The sequence below is a fragment of the Lycium barbarum genome, chromosome 10 (assembly GCF_019175385.1).
Source record: "Lycium barbarum isolate Lr01 chromosome 10, ASM1917538v2, whole genome shotgun sequence".
In the NCBI taxonomy this organism is placed as follows: domain Eukaryota; kingdom Viridiplantae; phylum Streptophyta; class Magnoliopsida; order Solanales; family Solanaceae; genus Lycium; species Lycium barbarum.
In genome coordinates this window covers 5,801,473-5,821,753 of record NC_083346.1, presented here as the reverse complement: position 1 = coordinate 5,821,753, position 20,281 = coordinate 5,801,473, and the positions used below count along the sequence as shown (strand labels likewise).

At 34.5% G+C, this 20,281-nt stretch overlaps 1 protein-coding gene across 6 annotated transcripts; it reads left to right on the top strand.

Moving 5' to 3' along the window:
• The first annotated feature begins 372 nt into the window (after window positions 1–372).
• On the top strand, window positions 373–8,480 carry LOC132614293 (pentatricopeptide repeat-containing protein At1g28690, mitochondrial). 6 transcript variants are annotated; one of them, XR_009572242.1, is made up of 5 exons: window positions 373–2,104; window positions 2,190–3,606; window positions 4,022–4,128; window positions 4,307–4,360; window positions 7,881–8,480. XR_009572242.1 is itself a non-coding variant. In XM_060328706.1 (2 exons), exon 1 carries the CDS (start codon window positions 521–523, stop codon window positions 2,096–2,098), a length of 1,578 nt encoding a protein of 525 aa, XP_060184689.1. In that variant the 5' UTR covers window positions 373–520; the 3' UTR covers window positions 2,099–2,104; window positions 7,881–8,480. The 6 variants fall into 6 exon arrangements, 1 of the variants encoding a protein (XP_060184689.1); XR_009572241.1 differs by adding an exon at window positions 7,321–7,552 and having other exon boundaries at window positions 373–3,606; XR_009572243.1 differs by adding an exon at window positions 7,321–7,573 and having other exon boundaries at window positions 373–3,606.
• The last annotated feature ends 11,801 nt before the right edge of the window (window positions 8,481–20,281 follow it).

The window sequence follows — 20,281 nt, the reverse complement described above, 5'->3', positions numbered from 1 at the left end:
CGGAATTAAGTTTGAAATAAAATTTATACCTTATTTGATTGAAAGTATAAATTTATCCCTAGATAAAATTATACCTTCAATCAAATAAAGTATAAATTTTATCTCAAACTTAGACATAAATATCCCATTTTATCCCATCAACTTTGGTATTATTTTATCCCACCTCATTTTCTGGAGTTAAGCTTAATACTCCCTCCGTCCCAAAAAATTTATTCTCTTTTAATTTGACACAAAATTTAAAAAATAAAGGGATACTTTTAAAATGTATGGTTCAAAATAACCTTTAAATATTTATGTGGTTATAAATTATTTTTAAATATAAAAAAAAAAGATAATTATTTTTGGACAGAATAAAAAAAACAACACAATTTTTTTTTGGACTGAGGGGGGTAAGAAATAAGCAGAAGTGCAAAACTTTAGCGCCTCTTTCTACTTCGGTCCGTTGCATACAAACCGAAACTCTATAGCCATGGTCATGTAGCATTAGACACAGTCTTGAGCTTTCATTCCAAAGTGAAAGATGACAATAATTACCAAAATACCCAAATTCAAATCCTTAAAAGAAACAGACACTAATTATCTTTTATGGCCACCAAAGTTTTCTTCACTGCCTTCATTTTTACAACACTATATCAATTCAGACACTCCTATTTACGGCCAAAAGATCCATTCATATATTATTAAAACTGGGTATAAACCCAATACTAATATATGTATTAAACTTCTAATACTTCATTTAAAATCATCTTGTCTTTTTTATGCACGCCAAGTGTTCGATGAAATGCCTCAACCAACTCTTTCTGCTTATAATTACATGATTTCTGGTTATGTAAAACATGGGTTTGTCTTAGAATCTTTTAATATTGTTAGAAAGCTGTGTTTTTCAGGTGAAAAACCTGATGGTTTTACGCTATCGATGATCTTGAAGGGGTCTACAAATAGCAATGCTGAAGCATATTCGCGATATATTGGAAAACAGGTTCATGCCCGGATATTTAAATGTGTCGTTGAGGGTGATGATGTGCTTTATACGGCGTTGGTTGATTCGTATGTGAAGAGTGGGAGAGTGGATTATGCGAGGAGAGTGTTTGATTTGATGTTGGAAAGGAATGTAGTTTGTTCCACGTCGTTGATAACGGGGTATATGAATCAGGGCTGTATTGAGGATGCTGAGGATGTGTTTAGTAAAACAATGGAGAAAGACGTTGTGGTGTTTAATGCAATGATTGAAGGTTATAGTAAAAAGGTTGAAAATGCTAAGAAGGCAATTGAGGTTTATATCGACATGCAACGTTTTGGTTTTAGGCCGAATATTTCAACTTTTGCAAGTATTATTGGTGCTTGTTCTGCTCTAGTATCATTTGAAATTGGTCAACAAGTTCAAGGACAGTTAATGAAGACTGAATTAATTGAACTTGTGAAAATTGGAAGTGCTTTAATTGACATGTATTCGAAGTGTGGATGGGTTGAGGATGCGAGAAGAGTCTTTAACCACATGCCTGAGAAGAATGTCTTTTCATGGACTTCGATGATTGACGGATATGGAAAAAACGGGTATCCAAATGAGGCACTTGAACTATTTAGTATAATGCAAATAGATCATCTCGTTGTTCCAAACTATGTTACATTTCTAAGTGCTCTCTCTGCTTGTGCACATTCGGGGTTAGTTGCTAAAGGAAGAGAGATTTTCGATAGCATGGAAAGAGATTACTCTATGAAGCCAAGGATGGAGCATTATGCTTGCATGGTTGATATCTTGGGCCGCTCAGGGAGCTTAAATCAGGCATTAGAGTTTGTGATTAATATGACTGAAAGGCCAGATTCTGATGTTTGGGCAGCTTTACTCAGTTCTTGTAGACTGCATGGAGATGTGGAATTGGCTAATTTAGCTGCCGATGAGCTTTTCAAGCTGAGTAGTAGCAGTCGTCCAGGGGCATATGTTGCACTATCTAATGCTCTAGCAGATGCTGGGAGATGGGACGGTGTGAGTGAACTTAGGGAGATTATGAAGATTAGAGGAGTATCAAAAGGCACAGGCTTCAGTTGGGTGGGCAGTGATGGCAGTTTGAAAGCTTTCTTTGCGGGAGAACAAACTTAAATAAAGGTCATGGTAGCATGATTTCACTTGTTTTTTTTACGAAGTGTTTTCACTCAGTTAATCTGATAACTTGTGTATTTTTTATATACAGTTTAAAATCTCTTGACACTCGTAGTTCACGATAAAGAAAGGCATTGTTTCCAACCTGTACCCACTTAATCATGCTGAACAGGAATATAGAAAATTGATATGTGACTAGGTGAAAATACCCAAAGGAAAATATACCTATTCAGCTACATGGTTTAGCTTTCTTCATCCTTGTACAACAACAACAGCAACAACAACATACCCAGTGAAATCACACAATGTGGGGTCTGGGGAGGGTAAAGTGTACGCAGACCATACCCCTATCTCAGAAGATAGGGAGGCTGTTTCTGAAAGACCCTCGGCTCAAGAGAATTCTTCATCCTTGTACGAGGATTCAAATTTGTTTCTATCTTCTTAAAGGATTCAATCCTTCTATTGTTCAACAACAACATACCCAGTGAAATCCTTATATTGTTCGATCTTTTAAATTCAAGTCTTCCACTATTCATGCTCATGTTAAAAAGGGCAGCGCGGTGCACAAAGCATCCCACGTCAGCATGGTCCGGTGCACAAACCATCCAAGTGTCAGGGAGTGGAGGAATAATTTGTTCATAGTCAAATCATGCTACTAGAGTCTGCTAGTGAGAGAGGAGTCCACTTTCCCGCATTATCGATCAGGATCCCCAAGGCACCCAGGAAAGCATGTTTCATTGCTTGGTTGGCAGCTAAGGAAGAGATATTGGCAACGGGGAATCTAAGGAAGAGGAGGATTACTATATTAATTGGTGCTTCTTGGGCAGATGTTCAGGTGAAAATATAGATCATCTCCAGTTGCATTGCCAGATGGCAGCACGTTTGTAGTGGGTGGTCCTCAATTGGTTTGGTGTACAATGTGTGATGCCGTGCACAGTGAAGGAAGTGTTGCATACTTGCATATCTGGGCCTTCAAAATGAGGAAGAGAAGAGATAGGGCATGGATTGTTCCGATAGCTTTTATGTGGGTAACATGGATGGAGAGTAATAGGAGAGCATTTAAAGGGGTTGAGATTGATATCTGTTTCTAGTTTCCTTTTGGTGCACCACAAGGTCCCTGTGTGTGTAGATGATTGGTGTCCTTTGTAGAGAATCATACTTTTGTGTAGGTTGTCTACTTTTTGATATATGACTTCTATACAGGGTTTCACCATTAATAAAATTGTTTGCCTTGTTGGAAAAAAGTTGCTATTTGAGCTAGGTCGGACATCTAAGATTGCCATGTGCGAGAAGAGGTTGTCAGCTGAAAATAGGCCATCGTGAGACTATTGGAAACCTATTCATACCAAATCAAAGGCAGATACTTAAATGTTGGACTGCCTGACCAAGTGGAGTGTGTTTTCATTTGTTAAAGCTTTTTTCCATTCTATTGAGCTTCAGAATCAATAGCCAGTGAAGGTATCTGTATGCAAGCAAAGCTGTCCTTGCGGCTAGATTTTGTGGAAATTGTAAGTTTCACCATCATAGTCTTATGCGTAACTAACCTAAAGCAAAATGGGGCTCAAGTCCATTGTCCTTGGCCTGCCTAACCAGCATCAAGTGAATGCCTAAGACAATCTATCAATTGATGTGTTAAACTTATTCATTTTCTGGGGTACTTGACTTCTTGGAGAAAATAACTTTTACCATTATGGAAAACAATATTTTTTGGATAACTTGTAGTGAAAGGTAGGTCTTATAATATTTATACATATGTATGGATTTCAGGCATGTTAAATTTGCTTTTGCATATGCCTTTAGTTGGTTATGGCAGTTTCATCATCCTTAGTTGTAACCCTCTGATCCTTCTTTTAAAAAATACATATTTCCTTAATCTGGTCCAGGCATTGATAAGTAAGGACTTAACATAATGCTTCGCTTCAGGATTTGTGGAACTAAATTCTTAATTCTGTGCTATGCTTGGAAGTTGGAATTGCTCTCTCATTATTGTGAAGTTGTCAAGAAGACAAAGCTTGACAAGAGTTACATGTGTAAGGCCTCTTGCTTCACGATTATTGGTACCATCAGAAGAATTCTGCATATTAGTACTTGCTGGATAAGATAAACAGTCTACATTTTCTCCCACCTACAATATTCATCTTGAGCTAGTAACAAATTCTATTTTTAACTGGATGTTGTTGACAAATCATCGTTCTTATGCATGAATAGGACCTTGCAAAAGGGCAGTGCTACCATCAAAATACTGGTGTTTTGTGTATAAAGGTATTCTTTTCAGCTCATGGATTTCAGACATTATTATTGTTCCTAGAGTTCTTTCTACAGTTTATTGCTTCTCCTGTTGATATGCCTTCATAGAAGAAGTATTTAAATTGAAGGAGCTGGAGTCGATATCCTCAAGGCTATGCACTAATGCAAGTGCAGGAGGAAATAAAAGTGAAGATGGGACAGAGTTTAATTAGTTTCCTCAATAAAGAAGACTAAATATGTTTTGAAAGCTAGTGGATTTATGATTTATTTGAATAAAGAAAAGCCAAAAGTAAAGAGTCAATAAATAATGAGGAAAACCTATTGATATCACTAAGTTCATTTTATTGAAATTGAGCCTCCGGTAAGTGGTGTAAAATTTGGACAAAAGGAATTTTTGTTCTTTTCCTGCTGTGATTAATGAGGCGCTTGTTTTATGCCTTTGAGATTACCACAATTTAGGAGATTAGTCCTGATTCTTTGACCCATTACTTCTTCATTCCCAGCCCAATTAATTCTCATGTTATTAAGCTGCATTGTGGATATTTTGGATATTCTGCTTCTTTGGGTTAAGTAGCTTAAGCTGATTGAGCATGCACAATTGACTTGGAAGGTGTGTATTCCTGTTTCTCAATTTTGCTTTTGGTGCCAATTTGTGTTAACCCTTTACAAGTCGATGTAGGTAGCCATTACAAGTCGATATAAGCAGCCGTATTCATCAATGTTGAAGACATAATTAAGTACATAAAAGAGTGCTCTCTCTGACATCTTATGCTTTTAATGAGATGATCACACAACTTCAACATGGTAGTAGAGAAGGCATAGGTCCTGGGTTCGAGTCTCACCGCCATCCATTATCTAAAAGAATTTCCATGTGCTTGGCCCATGAAAAAGAATCAAGCCCTCACAAGAGGGGGCGTTTTGAAACATAATTAAGCAAATAAGTGTGCTCTCTAACAACCTAAGCTTTTAGAATGAGATGATCACACAACTCCAACAATCAGGAAAAGGAAAAGGTAGCCTGTAGTTCACTCTTACAGCTTCCTGCTGCTTGAATGAACTATTTTTGACTTTCATGTAGTCCCATGATTGAATGCTGGAGATTTTGAGGGTCATATGAATTGTTTGGATTTTCTTTCTAAATTGCTCTTTTTAATTGCACTTACTATTGAAGTCCTTGGGGGTGGGGTGGTGGGGTGGGGGGGCTGCAGGGGGGTAATTTATTTTTGTGTAATTGACTTTATTTTTATCCTCTGGTTCCATCTTGGTCTGTTGGGATAAGATATGGAGGTCCAAGGGGATTATTGTGATGTGAGGAACATTGGTACATTAACTCGTTAAGTGATAATTCAAGCTTGTTTTCTAGTTAACCTTATATTTGGGCCATGAAAATACTTCTCAGATTTTTACTTTGGTGAGATAAAAGAATTACCTTTTCTTTCTCTTAGCAGATTTCACAATTTAAAATTTATAATTTATCATGAAACCCTCCTTAGCGGTTGTTGAAGGGCGGAAATTAATAATGGTGATGCTAAGCTTGTGATTTTTCAAAAGAAAATTTCAGCTTTTTTCCTTGGCTAATACTCGGTGAATTCATTCTTTGAGCTTTGTTAAGATATTCAGCTTGGTCTTTCACAACTACCAAAAATTGTTTTAAATGGCTCTGACTTGAAGAGCAATTTACTTTTGATTAAAACAAGAAATATTATTAAATATCAAAAGATGTTAGCGTGGTATAAAGGTGTTAGGTGGTGAAGATATAGTCTCAAGTTCTGCTTTATACACAAGTAGATATGTCAGTTGTTAGCACATCTAAGAAAATTGAATTCCGTTGCTATTATGTGGGTGCAATTACATTTTTCCACTGAATTATTTGATTGATTGATACGTTGTCCAGTGTGATTTTACGGGAGAAAATTATACCAGGAGCAGCTTTATGCTAGAATTTTCAGTCTCCCCCAAGGCACCTCAAGAATGGGAGGCACTGATGCAAAGGTTGCACCGACAGTCAGTTCAAATTGCATGTTTGGTTTAATTTGCAGAATTTTTATTTGACCATTAAATATCAGGAAAATAAAAATCATGACTAATATAGAGTACAAAGGTGCTGAGCAGCAAGTATCTAGGTGCTTATGCGTCAATATATATCGATGTCCAAGGCTATCCGGCAGATGAATCTTTCATTGTTTCATTTAAGCATCTGTTTGATTAAGTTGATATTGGTCCTGTTATGGTTTTATGGCTGAATGTTAAAATTAGAGCAGTTTGCCAGTAGTATAGTCAATCTCCCACTTCCACCTTGAGGAATGGGGGGACACAGACAAAAAGCAATCTTGCAACGTAACCAAAAAGAAAGAAGAAAAAAATAATAAAGGACAGTTATGTGGTCATCCATGCCTTTCTCTTTTGATTGTTCAGTTATTATGATGAACCTGCTTTCCTTTACCTTCGGGGATGGAGGAAAGGTCAGGGACCATTCACCATTACCACTCCTTGATAAAGACAATCCCTTTGGTAATTTTATAAAACCGATATTAAAAGCTGATTCTCCAACAACTGCTGGTGGGAGCCATCTTGGATGGAGGTGTGAGTTCTGAACCTGCGCACTTTTTTGTGAGTGCCACTCGTGTTTACTATAACTGGATTTTGATACTGACTGAAAGATATACTTAGTTTAGGTTGCTTTTGTCGATTATACAACCCTGTGGGACTTCGTTTTTTTTATGTGTTGCTTTAGCTACACATAGATTCCTAGAGATTAAAGAGTATGATTATAGGTTCTCTGTTCTATATAATTAGACTAACCTCTATTTAATTTCTCAGCATTAATTTGTTGTTGCTGTTATCAAATTCAACTACAGTATTTTGGCCTTTCAAAGTTGGTGCTAAAATTGTGATTGAGGCATATACAATCTTTTTTTTTGGTGGATGGATGGAACCATTACCAAACTGATTATTTGTTTTGCTTTCTCCTCTAGTTTGTCGTTGGAGTTCTAGTTTGTTTACAGTGGGAAATGTTTTCGAGAATCGGGTGATACTAATCGTAGTTATAAGTTATTAGCACCCAAGGGTGTGGCGAAATGGTTAATGGAGTGGGTCGAGAAACATGAAACAACTTCAGCAGAGGCAAAAACACTAGATTATTTCTACCTGTGTTCAAACCTTGGTGGATTAAGTTACCCGATACCTATGCTGGTGGGAGGCCGTCAGGTACCCGTGGAATAAGTCGAGGTGGGCGCAAGCTAGCCTGGACACTACTGATAGTTAATATTGTCAAGAGAAACTGAGAACTTTTGATATTAACACTAATCGTAGTTAATATTGTCAAGAGAAACTGAATTTTTTTGACCAGAACACCCCATCCACAAATTAGAAAAGGGTGGTGAATGCATGTCATAACACCATTCCTAGCTGCAAATCTAACAAAGCATATGCAGGTTGAAGCTACATGGTGACCGAGATTTTTCTTTCCATTTTCCGCTCGTGTTTTTGTGGTAGTTAGAAGTCTGATTTTAAATTTTTCTGGAACTTAATGCAGATAGTCAGTGTCACTTAACGTCCGAGCTACAAGTATCTTGCATGAACTGATCCTCTTCACAAGATCTTATATACACATAAATGAGATAGCTGGGAAGTCCTATCAAGAAAATTGATCAATCTCTATTCTCCTGCCCACCGGTCACCAGGTCTCGCTATCAGGTCTCTAGCAATGGAGCTTTCATCTTCAATCCCAGTTAACTAGTCACTGTGCCATCTGTTTCATGGAGGAAATTTCTCATTAGACTCGAGGCACAGGTAACCATCCCCACACCTATGATGTTAACCTTAGCCTTGGAAATATGAATATGTGCGGGTCTCTTTCTTCTTTATTATTATAGTCCATAAGGACTACTATATCCAACCCCTGAAAAAAGCCGATGTATGTAAAGTACCTTTTAAAACCCTTATTCACTGTTGATAGGACCATTATCATTTATGCCTAGGAGAGAGGGTTAATCAATAAGCACCTTGTAAAATTTGCAAGTTGTCATTGAATTGAATATGCAGGAATTGGCTCTTCATTTTTCTTTTTTGTTTTTGTAAACACAAAGTCTACATCAATCTGATCTGATGGTCATTAATGAGTTCTTTTTTCTGATACCTTGTGTCTGGAGTAAAAATGGGCAAAGTCTTTTCTAGTCCCTTTAGAGTAAGTTTTATTAAAGACTAATTGGGTCCATTAACGTTGACAGATTAATTGCTTGTTTTGTTTTGTCAAATTTTAGCCAAATTTCAGCAAAGATTGATGTCTTTTGGTAAAGATTTCTATACTTGAATACATATGCATCTAACAACCCAATGTTTTACTATTTGCATCCAGTCCCTTGAAGCTCATGAAATCCATAAAACTAGTAGTAGTAATATTATCTTGTAGCCATATAAGCCTTTTCTCTTCTACAAACAACGTAATGAGAACGAGCAGTTAGGACTATGGGGGTAGTGATCACTGGTATCCTAAACGAGAGCTGGTACGTTTAGAAACAGGTGAGTGATTATAAGCAAACTTAACTAGTCCCTTTTAGGAAGGCTTATACGTTTTAGACCTGTGCTTAGTCTCTTTTAGGAAAGCTTATACGTTAAAGCTTTTACTTTACCATGCGAATTATCACGAAGAATTTGGATAATTGGTAGACTTTACAAAAGCCTATATGTTTTTAGAACAGTGCAAGTGACCAGTGGCGGAGCCAAGATTCTTCTGGGGCATAGAACCCAATAAGTTCTTGTTCGTGAATATCTGAACCGGTTGTTTATTGTTCATACAGATGAATAAGAAAGAGAGTAAAATGAAGGAAGATATTAGATTGGAATGTTTGTGATTCCAACAACAAAACCAAGAATATCTTCTAGGAAGAAACCAGACAAGTTCAGTTTTGAGTGCTGTGGAGACCAGTTCAAATGGACCAATGAATAGTGGGCATATGGGAAGGGGTTTTCAACTTTTAGCCATAAGTACTGTTGTTGTAGGTGGATAGGTCAATGGTGGTAGCTACTGTCAGTAGCTACTCATAAAAGCATTTCTTAGCTCCTAATCTGTAGAATGGTCCCCTAGTTTCTGAAAACGAAATGTAACTAAAACTTACGGAAATTATACAGAGGACATTTATACTGGGAAACAGTTGTGCCAGACTTGCGTTTCTCAGACCATAAGTTTCTATTTTTATTACCAACATGTTATTTATAATTTCATATTCGGTAACAATAATAATAATAATAAAATTATAGTTGTTGTTGTGAATGTTTCATTTTAAAAGGAGGCCTTAGTAGGTGATGAATAAGCAGGTTGTTATGAATGGTTTAAGTAGGGACGTAGAGGCGGAGCTAAGGGGACGGAATTTGAAAATTACCTTGTACATATAATGTTATATAAAGGTTGGCATCATCCATTAAAGATTCTGGCACAACAATTCCATTGAAATGAAGAAATTCATCGCTAAATTGATTTAATTATGCATTTATTCCAAAATAGTCGAACATAATCTAAGTGATAACCAAGACATACACTGTTGTTAAACGATACCAACTCTGTACAGAAGTTTGCACCACCCCCCAACCCCCCCCCCCCCCCCCCCCAACAAAAAAAAAAAAAAAACACCCGCACACGACAGTGGAGACTAGAGAGCAGGGTACAAACTCTGTGGTTAGTAAAGACAAAAAATGGTAGGTGCTATTTTTTCATCGCTCAAGTATGGGTTAGAGTTGCAGGCGGAAAGGTAACAGATATTCATGGAAGTAGTAAGTTGTGCGTAAGCCGACTCGAAGATCATAATTATTAAAAAAATGAATATATGTACTAGCACCTAGGGGAGTGATCTAGTGATCAATAAAGTAAAGTAGAAAATAATGAGGTCTTAAGTTTAGATTCCAGCGTAGACAAAAATTACTAATAAGTAATTTGTTCTCACCTGTCTAAATCTTGATGGATAGAGTTACTGATACATGTGCTGATAAGAAGTAACAAGTGCCTGATGGACCGGTCAAGGTGCCTAAATGAGAAGCAGCATTCCTAAACCCTGGTTTCCATCTAATTTGATTCGTGATCGCATCTACAAACCTTATTCCGTAGGTTTAGCGGTCGTTTTTCATTCTTCACCCTGTTCTTAGTAGCTTTTACAAAGTAAACTTAACCGCCTTCCTTTGGAGAGATATTGAATTAGTCAAATTGTCTGAAACACGAACAAAGTCGCCTTTCTTCCGAAGGCCTAGCTAGTTTCTTTTTTGTTGAGCTTGGTGAGATATGAAAAATTACCAGCTAAAGAATCAGGGGCAGAGCTACCCTTGCTCGAGGGGGTGTCAAACGACACCCTTCGGCGAAAAATTACATTGTATAGATTGGTGAAATTTTGATTTTATAAGTATATATACTAGTGTTGACACCGTTTAACACAAGCTTAAGGTTTAGTGCAGCAGTTAAGGGGTTGCGAAAATTTGTTAAGGTCTGTTCGAACCTTGGATGGCAACATGTCTATATTTTTTGATATCCCTTAATAGAATCCTGGCTCCACCACCGTAAAGAGTAGGATCGGACAAATTTCTATAGAAGCTGATGAGAGGTAGCAGTATCTGATAAAATAGTCACTGTGTGCAAGTTGAGCCGAATACGTGTTGAAGACATATATTATATGTACAAATAGACTATCATATAAGCACGAGTGGTTATCGGCTCAAAAAGTGGCTTGTGAAGCCAGCTTGAAGATGAGTCAGAGTACTACCTCAAATTTTATACATTTTTTTATTTTAAACCACAAAGGAAAATGAAAACCAGAAGTAAAGAGGGGAGAGAGTTGCACAGAAAATCAGGGGGCAGATAGATGAATTTCATAATACTCATTTGCATAGGGATCTGTGCCCCTATGAAATGACAAGATGTGTGTAGGCCAATCCAATGGCCTCAGAGTCAAAAATGGCTGACGACTCTACAGAACTTAGAGTGGGACCCACTTCTTTGATCACATCCAAAAGTAGAGAGAGAGGTTGTTTATTCTCCTACGTGATGTGTGGGTCCCTTTTTTTTCTTTTTTTCTCTTGTTTCTTTTCCCATTTTCTTACTATTTTGTTTCTTAATGTGGAATGATACCTTTGATCTTGTACTTAGAAGTTTTGCAAAGGTGTAAGTGCTCATTTGGTCCGTGGAATAAAAATGATAATTTCGGGATATTCTATGATCGTATTATGTTATTCTTCCTTTAGTAATGGGTATTATTTAGTCTTATTATAAAATAATTTCATGAAATATTCTTATCTATCTAATCTCGCTTTATGTGATATTTTATTCTTTTTAGCAATTCAAAAAAGAATTATTTAATAACAATTGAACTTCAAACCTTTTTTTTTTAACCTTTAATGCTATAATAACTTATAGCCACATAAATTTCTAAAATTATTTTATATCACAAATCTAAAAAGTGTTCCTTTTTTGCATAAATTTCGTGTCTGATCAAACACTTTCACGCTACGTATATGTGCTCTATCCCTTAGTTTAATTAACTGTAGTTTGAATTTTGAGGCCTTGTCTTATTTTTTTGGTTCTACAAAAGAGTTAAATTTATACGTGGAAGTACAACGAGGAAAGTTGCAATTACCTACGGAATGTTATACAAAGAATTATTATGATATTCTACTCATTTTTTTATTTTATTTTAAATAACGACTTTACTGTAGTAATGCATAAGCGGTTCGAAAGAGTTAAAAGATGCAGCAGCATCAGTTATAATTCAACTAGGGAAAATTAAACAAATAACCTTACGTAATAACGAAATAGAAAACTTAGCTAAATTGTGCGCTAGCATATTTCAAGATCTAGAAATATATACAACTTGCACATTATCAAAGAAATTCATAAGCTTTCATATATCTTCACAAGTAGTCTATATGTCTCAGCTACATTTCTTTTTTCGTATCATATCCACCACAGTTTCTACTCATCAACTGAATAGATAAATAACATATTGAGTTTCATTAGAGACCACACGCATTCCATGAACCACTTAATTTGTTTTTACCAACTGAAACCCAAATCCAAACCAAACTATGATATGTTGGCCGAACACAAACCCGGTAAAACTAGCCGGATGGTCAGTTTTTTTTTTTAATTGCTTATTAAGTGCTCCAAGTCACTGTCTCAAATGTGATTGAGAAATTAATTATTTTTAAAGCGAAAATAATATCTGAATGTAGTTTAACTTCAAAAAAGATCCTGAAATTTTGAACGGAGGCAGTTCTAACTTTTAACTTCTTTTTTCTAGAGTTCTATATGATGTTATTTAATGAAACATGAATATTGAGATAACTACTTTATTTTCAATTCCTTATTTATATAAGGGTGACAAAATTAGCCCATACGAACATGATCTGCTAAACCTTCTTAAATCTGGAGGGTCATTGACTCACCCATATATTGGCTTAGGTCATTTTAATCCGTCCAATTCAACCCATCTAAAAATTAGGCTGATATGTTATCTAAAATTGATCCATGAAATTTTTTGTCAAAGTATTTGCAATTTTTTTGTTTTATATGTTACATATTTTATAATAAAGAATTTGTTTATTAACTATTTTAAAAATATATAAAAAAATTAAACAAACAAAATAGAACTTAGAAAAAAATTGAACGTGTTTAGTTATGACTCATTGTTAGCTCATTGTAGTCAAACTCATTTCAACTCAATAAACTTTTGGCAAGTTAATAACACGTCTAAATTTTGGGAGGTGTTGTACACTTGCTAAGGAGTAGGGTAAGCACAACTTTTGTTTGATGACGCGGCCCTATAAGATGTTCGTTTCATAGGGCCCATTTTTGTCGGACTTGATAGGGCCTTTGGGCGTGTGAAATGGGCCCTACATATGAAAGTGGCCTTTTTTAGTGGGCCCAATTAATTTTTCTTTACAAGTGGATGGCCCAACCCGAGGGTTCTTACTGTGGGTCCCATCTTTCAGAAATAACAATCACTACATGGAGCTAAAGTTGTCAGCTTTAGTTTTTTATTTTTATTTTTTCTTTCTTATGTCATCCTATATTCCAAGGTATTCCCATTTTCCTCTACCTTGAAGCTAACTTTCAACGTTCAATAAAATGGTAGTCATCCTTATTCACACACAATTGCTTGTGCTACCGTCAGGAATTTTTATCCAAAACAGTTTCTTTATATTTAAGGTAAGGATAAGATTTTAATCTCTCCAGATTCACTTTGTAAGTTGTGACAAGGTGAGTTTCCGTCATCAATTTGAAAGGCAACTCGTTAGGATTTTGCTACCTAAAGCCGATTGCGAATTTATTTTTGCATTTTTTAAAATGGAACTAAAATTTAAACAGCACTAAAAGGTCTTATTTTACGCAAATCACCCCTTGAATATACATATATTGGCAATTGAAAATATGAGGTTACAAGACTCAAGGTGGGCTGGTGGGGTGATGTAATTCGGTTGTCTCTTCTTCTCAGCATGGTTTATCATTAAAAACAAAAGAGAACAAAAAGATCAGGCAAGGAATGCCCAACAAACTAATGGATTAGTTAAAATTCATCAGGAACCATTAATTACTAGTACTATTTTATTAACTATTACAAATTTTACTAAAGTTGTATTTCTATATTTGGACTTCACATGGGCTCCGTGTTGCTAAATTCGAAGTAATAAACCTAGGATCAGCTGCTAATGAGAGACGTTGATATTTGTTCTGTCTGAAAATACCAAAACAAAAACCTATTCTTGAAATTTTTATGCAAGTGGGATAACCTTTCTCAACTTGTAGTTCTTTTCTTTTTAAAATTTAATAAATTTAACATAGCTTTGCATCGAATTAAAATATGTCCATTAGAATTGTTTAGTACTACTAGTAATTGTCAAATATAATTTACGCGCCACCAAAAATCATGGTGCGATAGAAAGGATCCCTTCATCCTTAACTAAATATCGTATAATGAGTTCGCCATAGTTTGAAAAATCTTGGTAGGAATCACTTCCCTATTTAAAGAGCCTTAGGTGTAGCAAATAAAAATTATTCGGGTCCCCAAATATAGGTTTTGGATAGCGAATGAACAAATAACAACTATTATTATCAGAGGCGGATTCAAGATTTTAACTTTATTGGTTCTGAATTTTAGAACGGTGACTTCAAGTGCTATTAATTAGTTTGGTTCTATATTTTAGCATGTATACATATTTAATGATTTTCTTAACACAAATATACTGTTAAAAGCAAAAGTTACCGAATTTTTCTGAACCGTAGTTAAAATTGTACTTCCGGCCCCGATTTTTATGCAGCAATTCCAAACAAGTTGATGAATCCTCCCTATTCGGTTTAACATCGTTTTAATTACCAAGAAGCTCAATATTCTCTATACCATCTAGGCATCTATGATAGTGTGTCATCCTTAATTGTCTGCCTTACATCATGAGAAAGAAGGCAAAAAAACTGACTAAGAATCTTTAGTGGACTTCTGTTAATAATAAAACATTAACAAGTTGTTGATCAATTACTACATCAGATGATCCAAGTCTAGCTAGGTCCCTCGAACCCACTTAATTTATTCTTGCATCACTAACTAGGATAATTTGCTTTACATGGATCTACTCATATATTTTGTAAACAAAAAAATGAAGAATAAAGTGAAAGCAATAACGCCAATTAATGTCTTCATAAACAAATATACTTAGCATACATCTTGAAGGGGGTTATTATAAAAGCAAACCTTTTCTCCATCTATGACTCAAAAGCTTATGGAAATTGAAAAAAAAATGGTACGCTATATTTCTGTACAATACTAGCAATGTTAAAATATTTGACACACACTAAGAGTTATGAGCTGTTTGGGTTGTATATGGACCAGTAAAATGAGTTGAATCAATAGGAAAATTATAATTCGTCCAAAACTTACTTTGACTAAAGTCCAATTTGATCATTTTTTTTTAAATTGGATGAAATTCAATTGATCTAGGAGTAATTCCCCACGATTTTACACATTTTTACACTATTGTTTTTAGAAATTTATTTTTTATCTCGTACAGGCGTTGTCTAGCAAATAACAATAATACACTACTGGTCATAAGAGAAGAAATCAAAATCATTTAGGAGGTCTGAGCAAATGAATTCTACTGAGCAGTGGGTATATATATTTTTTTGTAGACGACTTAAATACATGACAGGCCATTGTAATTAAGTGGGAGAGTAGTAACCATGATTAAGCCTCAGGGTAGATTATAATATTTCCTTTTTCTTTCTGCTTCATTGTTATCTCTTTCCTTGATAATTGCAGATTAAATATGAGCTAATTATTTAATTAATGCAAAATGCATATAGATATTTCAATGCATAAGATGCTGAAGCACTCGCATTTCCTATTATGCGTCAACACAAGAGCCGATCAATGCATGTGAGAATAATGCAATATTTCAACAAAAGAATCATTTTGCAATATATTGGCATATAAAAACATTTAAGTATATGCAATAAAGTTTCCAAACTTTTGCCAACCCATTGTGTACCAGTTCTTCGAGACATAAATAATATGCCATACTTTAAAAGCAGGTCATCTCAATAACATTGGGCATAAAGCCAAACTCAAATAAAGGCCCCAAATTTTTTTTTTTTTAAGGAACGATCGTCATATATATTTTTAATTAACATCTATTTTTCTAACTTTTTCAGATGCGAAGTCATTAATTACTGTTTTATAATCAATTTCTTCTAACAATTCCTTTTCAGTTGATAATATATCTAATCCATTTAGTCTCTCTTCAGACATTACTGATCTTAGATAAGATTTTATTAATTTTAATTTTGAAAAACTTCTTTCGGTTGAGGCAACAATTTATATATAAAATATATCTTTAAAGAAAAAATGGGACCCTAAATTTTTGGAGCCCCCAAGTGATTGTTTTATTGGCTTTATAGTCGAGCCACCCCTGTTTAAAAGGAAATAATTAGACACCAAACGGACAGCATAATAACAGCAAAGAAAAAAAAGAAAAAAAAATAACAGCAAAGAAATATTGATTTAGTGGAATATATTGTCTTCCTTTAAAATGATCATAGACCAATTTTTTTTTATATATATTTACTTATTTTTCACTTACCAATGAATGCAAGAACTTTATGAATTTTTAAAGAATTTGTTAAGTATGATAGTACTCATTAATTGGAAAAAAGATAAAGCTAAGAAAGGGGAAATCTATCAAATTGTATTTTATTTATATTAGTAATAAATATATTAAAAGAATTGTTACAGAAAATTAAAATAAGGGAGGTAAGCATCACTACTAGAAACAAAGTTTTTTTCCCGCCGCGAATAAGTGAGAATTTGTGTTATACACCTAATTCCCACCGACCCAACTCACTGGGAAAAAGGCATGGTGGGAAACAACCATTGAAACATTGGGAAATTTCTCAATTTTTTGGTGTGAAAACGCTGCTATTTTTTCTTTTCTTACTGATCAATCAAATATATATCGAAATAGCTAGAGAACATTTTGGAGTGGGAAATTTTAGTGGAAAAATAATATTTTTTAGTAGTGTATAATAATACAGTAAACCACAAGGAATGTCCGTGTGATTGAGCAAAAGGTAAAGGGAGATATCTGAAATTATTCCAAATAACAATCCGTATACAAGAATTATCAATTATGTATTCCCGAGTATAGTGGTAATGCCAATTAACTCGGCGAGGTAGAATTACGTTTAAAATTCCTCGTGGCTGGCTTAATGAGCTGATCGATTACAACATAGATAGGGACTTAAGTGTTTTTTTCATCTTATTAACCCATCTAGTCCCTTTCAAATTAGCTAATAAAATATAATGTTATCTTTAATGAGCAAAATTTGTTTCTTTTTTCAATGGTTATGTCCCCACAAATTGCATATAAAAACAGATACCTAACTGAAATTTCAATAAAATTGAAAGTGAAAGGTTAACGTTTTTATATATATCTGTTAGAAATCAATGTGCTGAATGAGCTTTGTGGATCATCCTTCAAGTTTTATTTTGAAATATCATTTTCGATCCATTTTTGGGTAATTTTTCAGTCACCTACTTGAACCCAAATTTAGTTATCAGTCTCTGTGCTCTTACATAGGCCATAGATTTTTTTTAATCCATAGTATTAGTAGTTGGCATTTATTTTTCTTATTTTCCTATTTTTACACTTATAACTGAATTGAGCTAGTGGTTTACTGATGATGGTTTAATATTATGGTTTTCTCCTACATGGTAGTGACGTTTTCCCCTAATTTGTAAAGTTATATATGCCATAGTTTTTTTAATACATGGTATTACTAGTTGATATTGTTTTTCTCTAGTTTTTCTATATTTATACTTATAATAATTAATTGAGCTAGTGGTATGTTAATGATGGTTTAGTATGATAATTACGTGGTTCGATCCCTACATGGTAGTGTCCTTACGCATTTAATCTCACTTTAATTTATAATATGGTAATTTAGTGACATATATAATTCCTTGCTAGGTAGAATGATCATTCAACCTCGGTATAGACAATCAAGACACCCTTCTCTGTCGAATGAATTTTTAAATCATCATCCTCAAATCACGACTCTAATCACAATTTTCAGCTGACTAACACTTCACAAAATGTGTTTGACAACGAGTATAGAACTTTTTAAATTTTGATATTTTTCTTGATAATTCGAATAGGAGAAAATGACTCTGAAAAAATCTTTTACGTTTGACTATAGTTTACCTGTACTATATTTTACCGACCTATAACCCGCCGGAAAAAGAGTTATAGCATTAAAGGATATTTGTAAAGAGTTAAAAATATCTCTTTGGACCAATTCTATGTATATTGTACAAAATGCTATTATGAACCTAAATAGTTCAAGAAATTCGTACTAAAAGGTGATTAAAGTGGATGATTTATTAACTAATGACTCCTTTAACTAAGTGGAAGACGTAGATTACTAATATTAAACTAAGCTTATGAGAAGCACTTGAACCAAGAAGTTGGAAAAAGCAATTGGTCATGAACTTCTTTTCTTCCCAATAATTAGCCTTTTGAGGTTGGAACATGTATCATCCAATGCATGATTTTTTAATAAAACATATTTCCCACTCAGTTATCAATATTTGTTTTAGGCCAGAGCCTAAATAGTCATGCATATTTATGCTGCGCTTATTGAGGGGAGCACTTCCTATTAGACTTTATTTTATTTTTAGGGCTCCAATCTGAAATTTTAATTGAGAATATATATATTTTATTTATCGTACCACAATCGTTGATGATCATGCATGGTAGCTTAAAGTAGTCACATTATAAGGTAAGGCAGAAAAGAAAAGAAAGGGAATAGACGGGAGACATTGAGTTTGAACCCTTGAAGAAATTTTTTATATAAAGTGTTTCCCGGCCCTTTATGTGTTTTAAACGGCACGATCTGAATTAATCTGGTTAATAAATTTTGAAAATCAATTAATCATAAAAAAGACTATTAATAATTGGGTGACACATCATGTGGCCTCCACCATATAGACCACTTATTATATACAATATGAGTAGGAATAGGAATTGAGCTCCACTAGATACAAGAGAGGACCATTATATTTCTGAACCTTAGAAAGTAGACCCCTAGCTATAGGGGAAGAAAGCAAATATAATTGTGGGAATCTCCGAAAATAATGCATTCCACCAACACAAACGGCTAATGATTTCGCATAAAATACGGTCGCATTAGAGCTGGTATATCATCCTAGTTCAATAAAAGAATCTATATTAGGATTTGTTTGTTGTCTCGATCGGTGACATAATAAAATTGGAAATAAACGGGCATCGTCCGCTCCTGATCTTTATTAAGGAAATGGGCAGCGACAAATTGGAAATTTATATACACGTGTGAGTTCGGAATAGAAATGGTAAATTTTAAAATTATACTTTCCTAATTTTATTTATGCTTATTTTTTGTAGGTATATATAGAGCTTGAGCAGGATTACCATGACGAAGGGCCGGCCTATGAGGGTAGGTCAAAGAATGGTGCACATTCCACGTCAGAATGGAAGAAAAAAATGAAGAGGTTTATAAGGTATATTTATCACAAGTTTACATGGTACACCGGTTCAATAATAACGTAGCCCAAAGAATAAATCTTGAGGCATGTTAAACCAAAACGTACAACTATGAGCTTAGATTGTGGCAAGTATCTTTTTACCTAACTTGTGACGGTGAGTCTGTGAAGTCACAAGCTAAGATAATTTGGTTTACCCAACACCTATCTAAGTTGGTTCAATGAGTTAGAAAAGTCAGACACATACACACTAGAGTATATGTATGGAGGTGTCACAGTCGATGGCATGTGCGTTTGTGCAAAAAATGAGAAAAGAGAGAAAAGGGTGGGCGATATTTCCGCTTATAGCCAAAAAAACGTACTACCAAAAAGAGGTGTAAACACCTAATTTTTGATCAAACATAAATTTTTATATCATTTTTAGCGTTTAAATACTCTTGTAGGTCTAGATCAAATATTTTAATTTTTATTTCATTTTTAGTAAGTCTTACTTTTAAAATTTGAAAATTACAAAAAATAGTCACATTTTAGGATAATTTTCGTCATTTATTTTTCAGGAAAAAAAAAAAGAACACAGAAAAAAAAAAACAGCAACCACAAAAATAAATAAATAAAGGTTTTCTTTAAAGTTCGAGTTCGAGGTTTACGTTTGCGGTTTCGAGTTCGTGGACTTGAAGTTAGTCGTTATTAACTGAGAAATCGGTAGAATATTGTAGCTTCATATTATTATTTTTCAGCGAGGTATTTACGCAAAGGTAACACTCAGTCTTCATTTTATGATTTAATGTCATGATTATATGAGACTTTATTCCAATGTTATGAAGTTTTTTTTTTCCTCAGATTTCGTACGTGTCTAACCGGTTATTATTCCTTGACATTATAATATGATGTA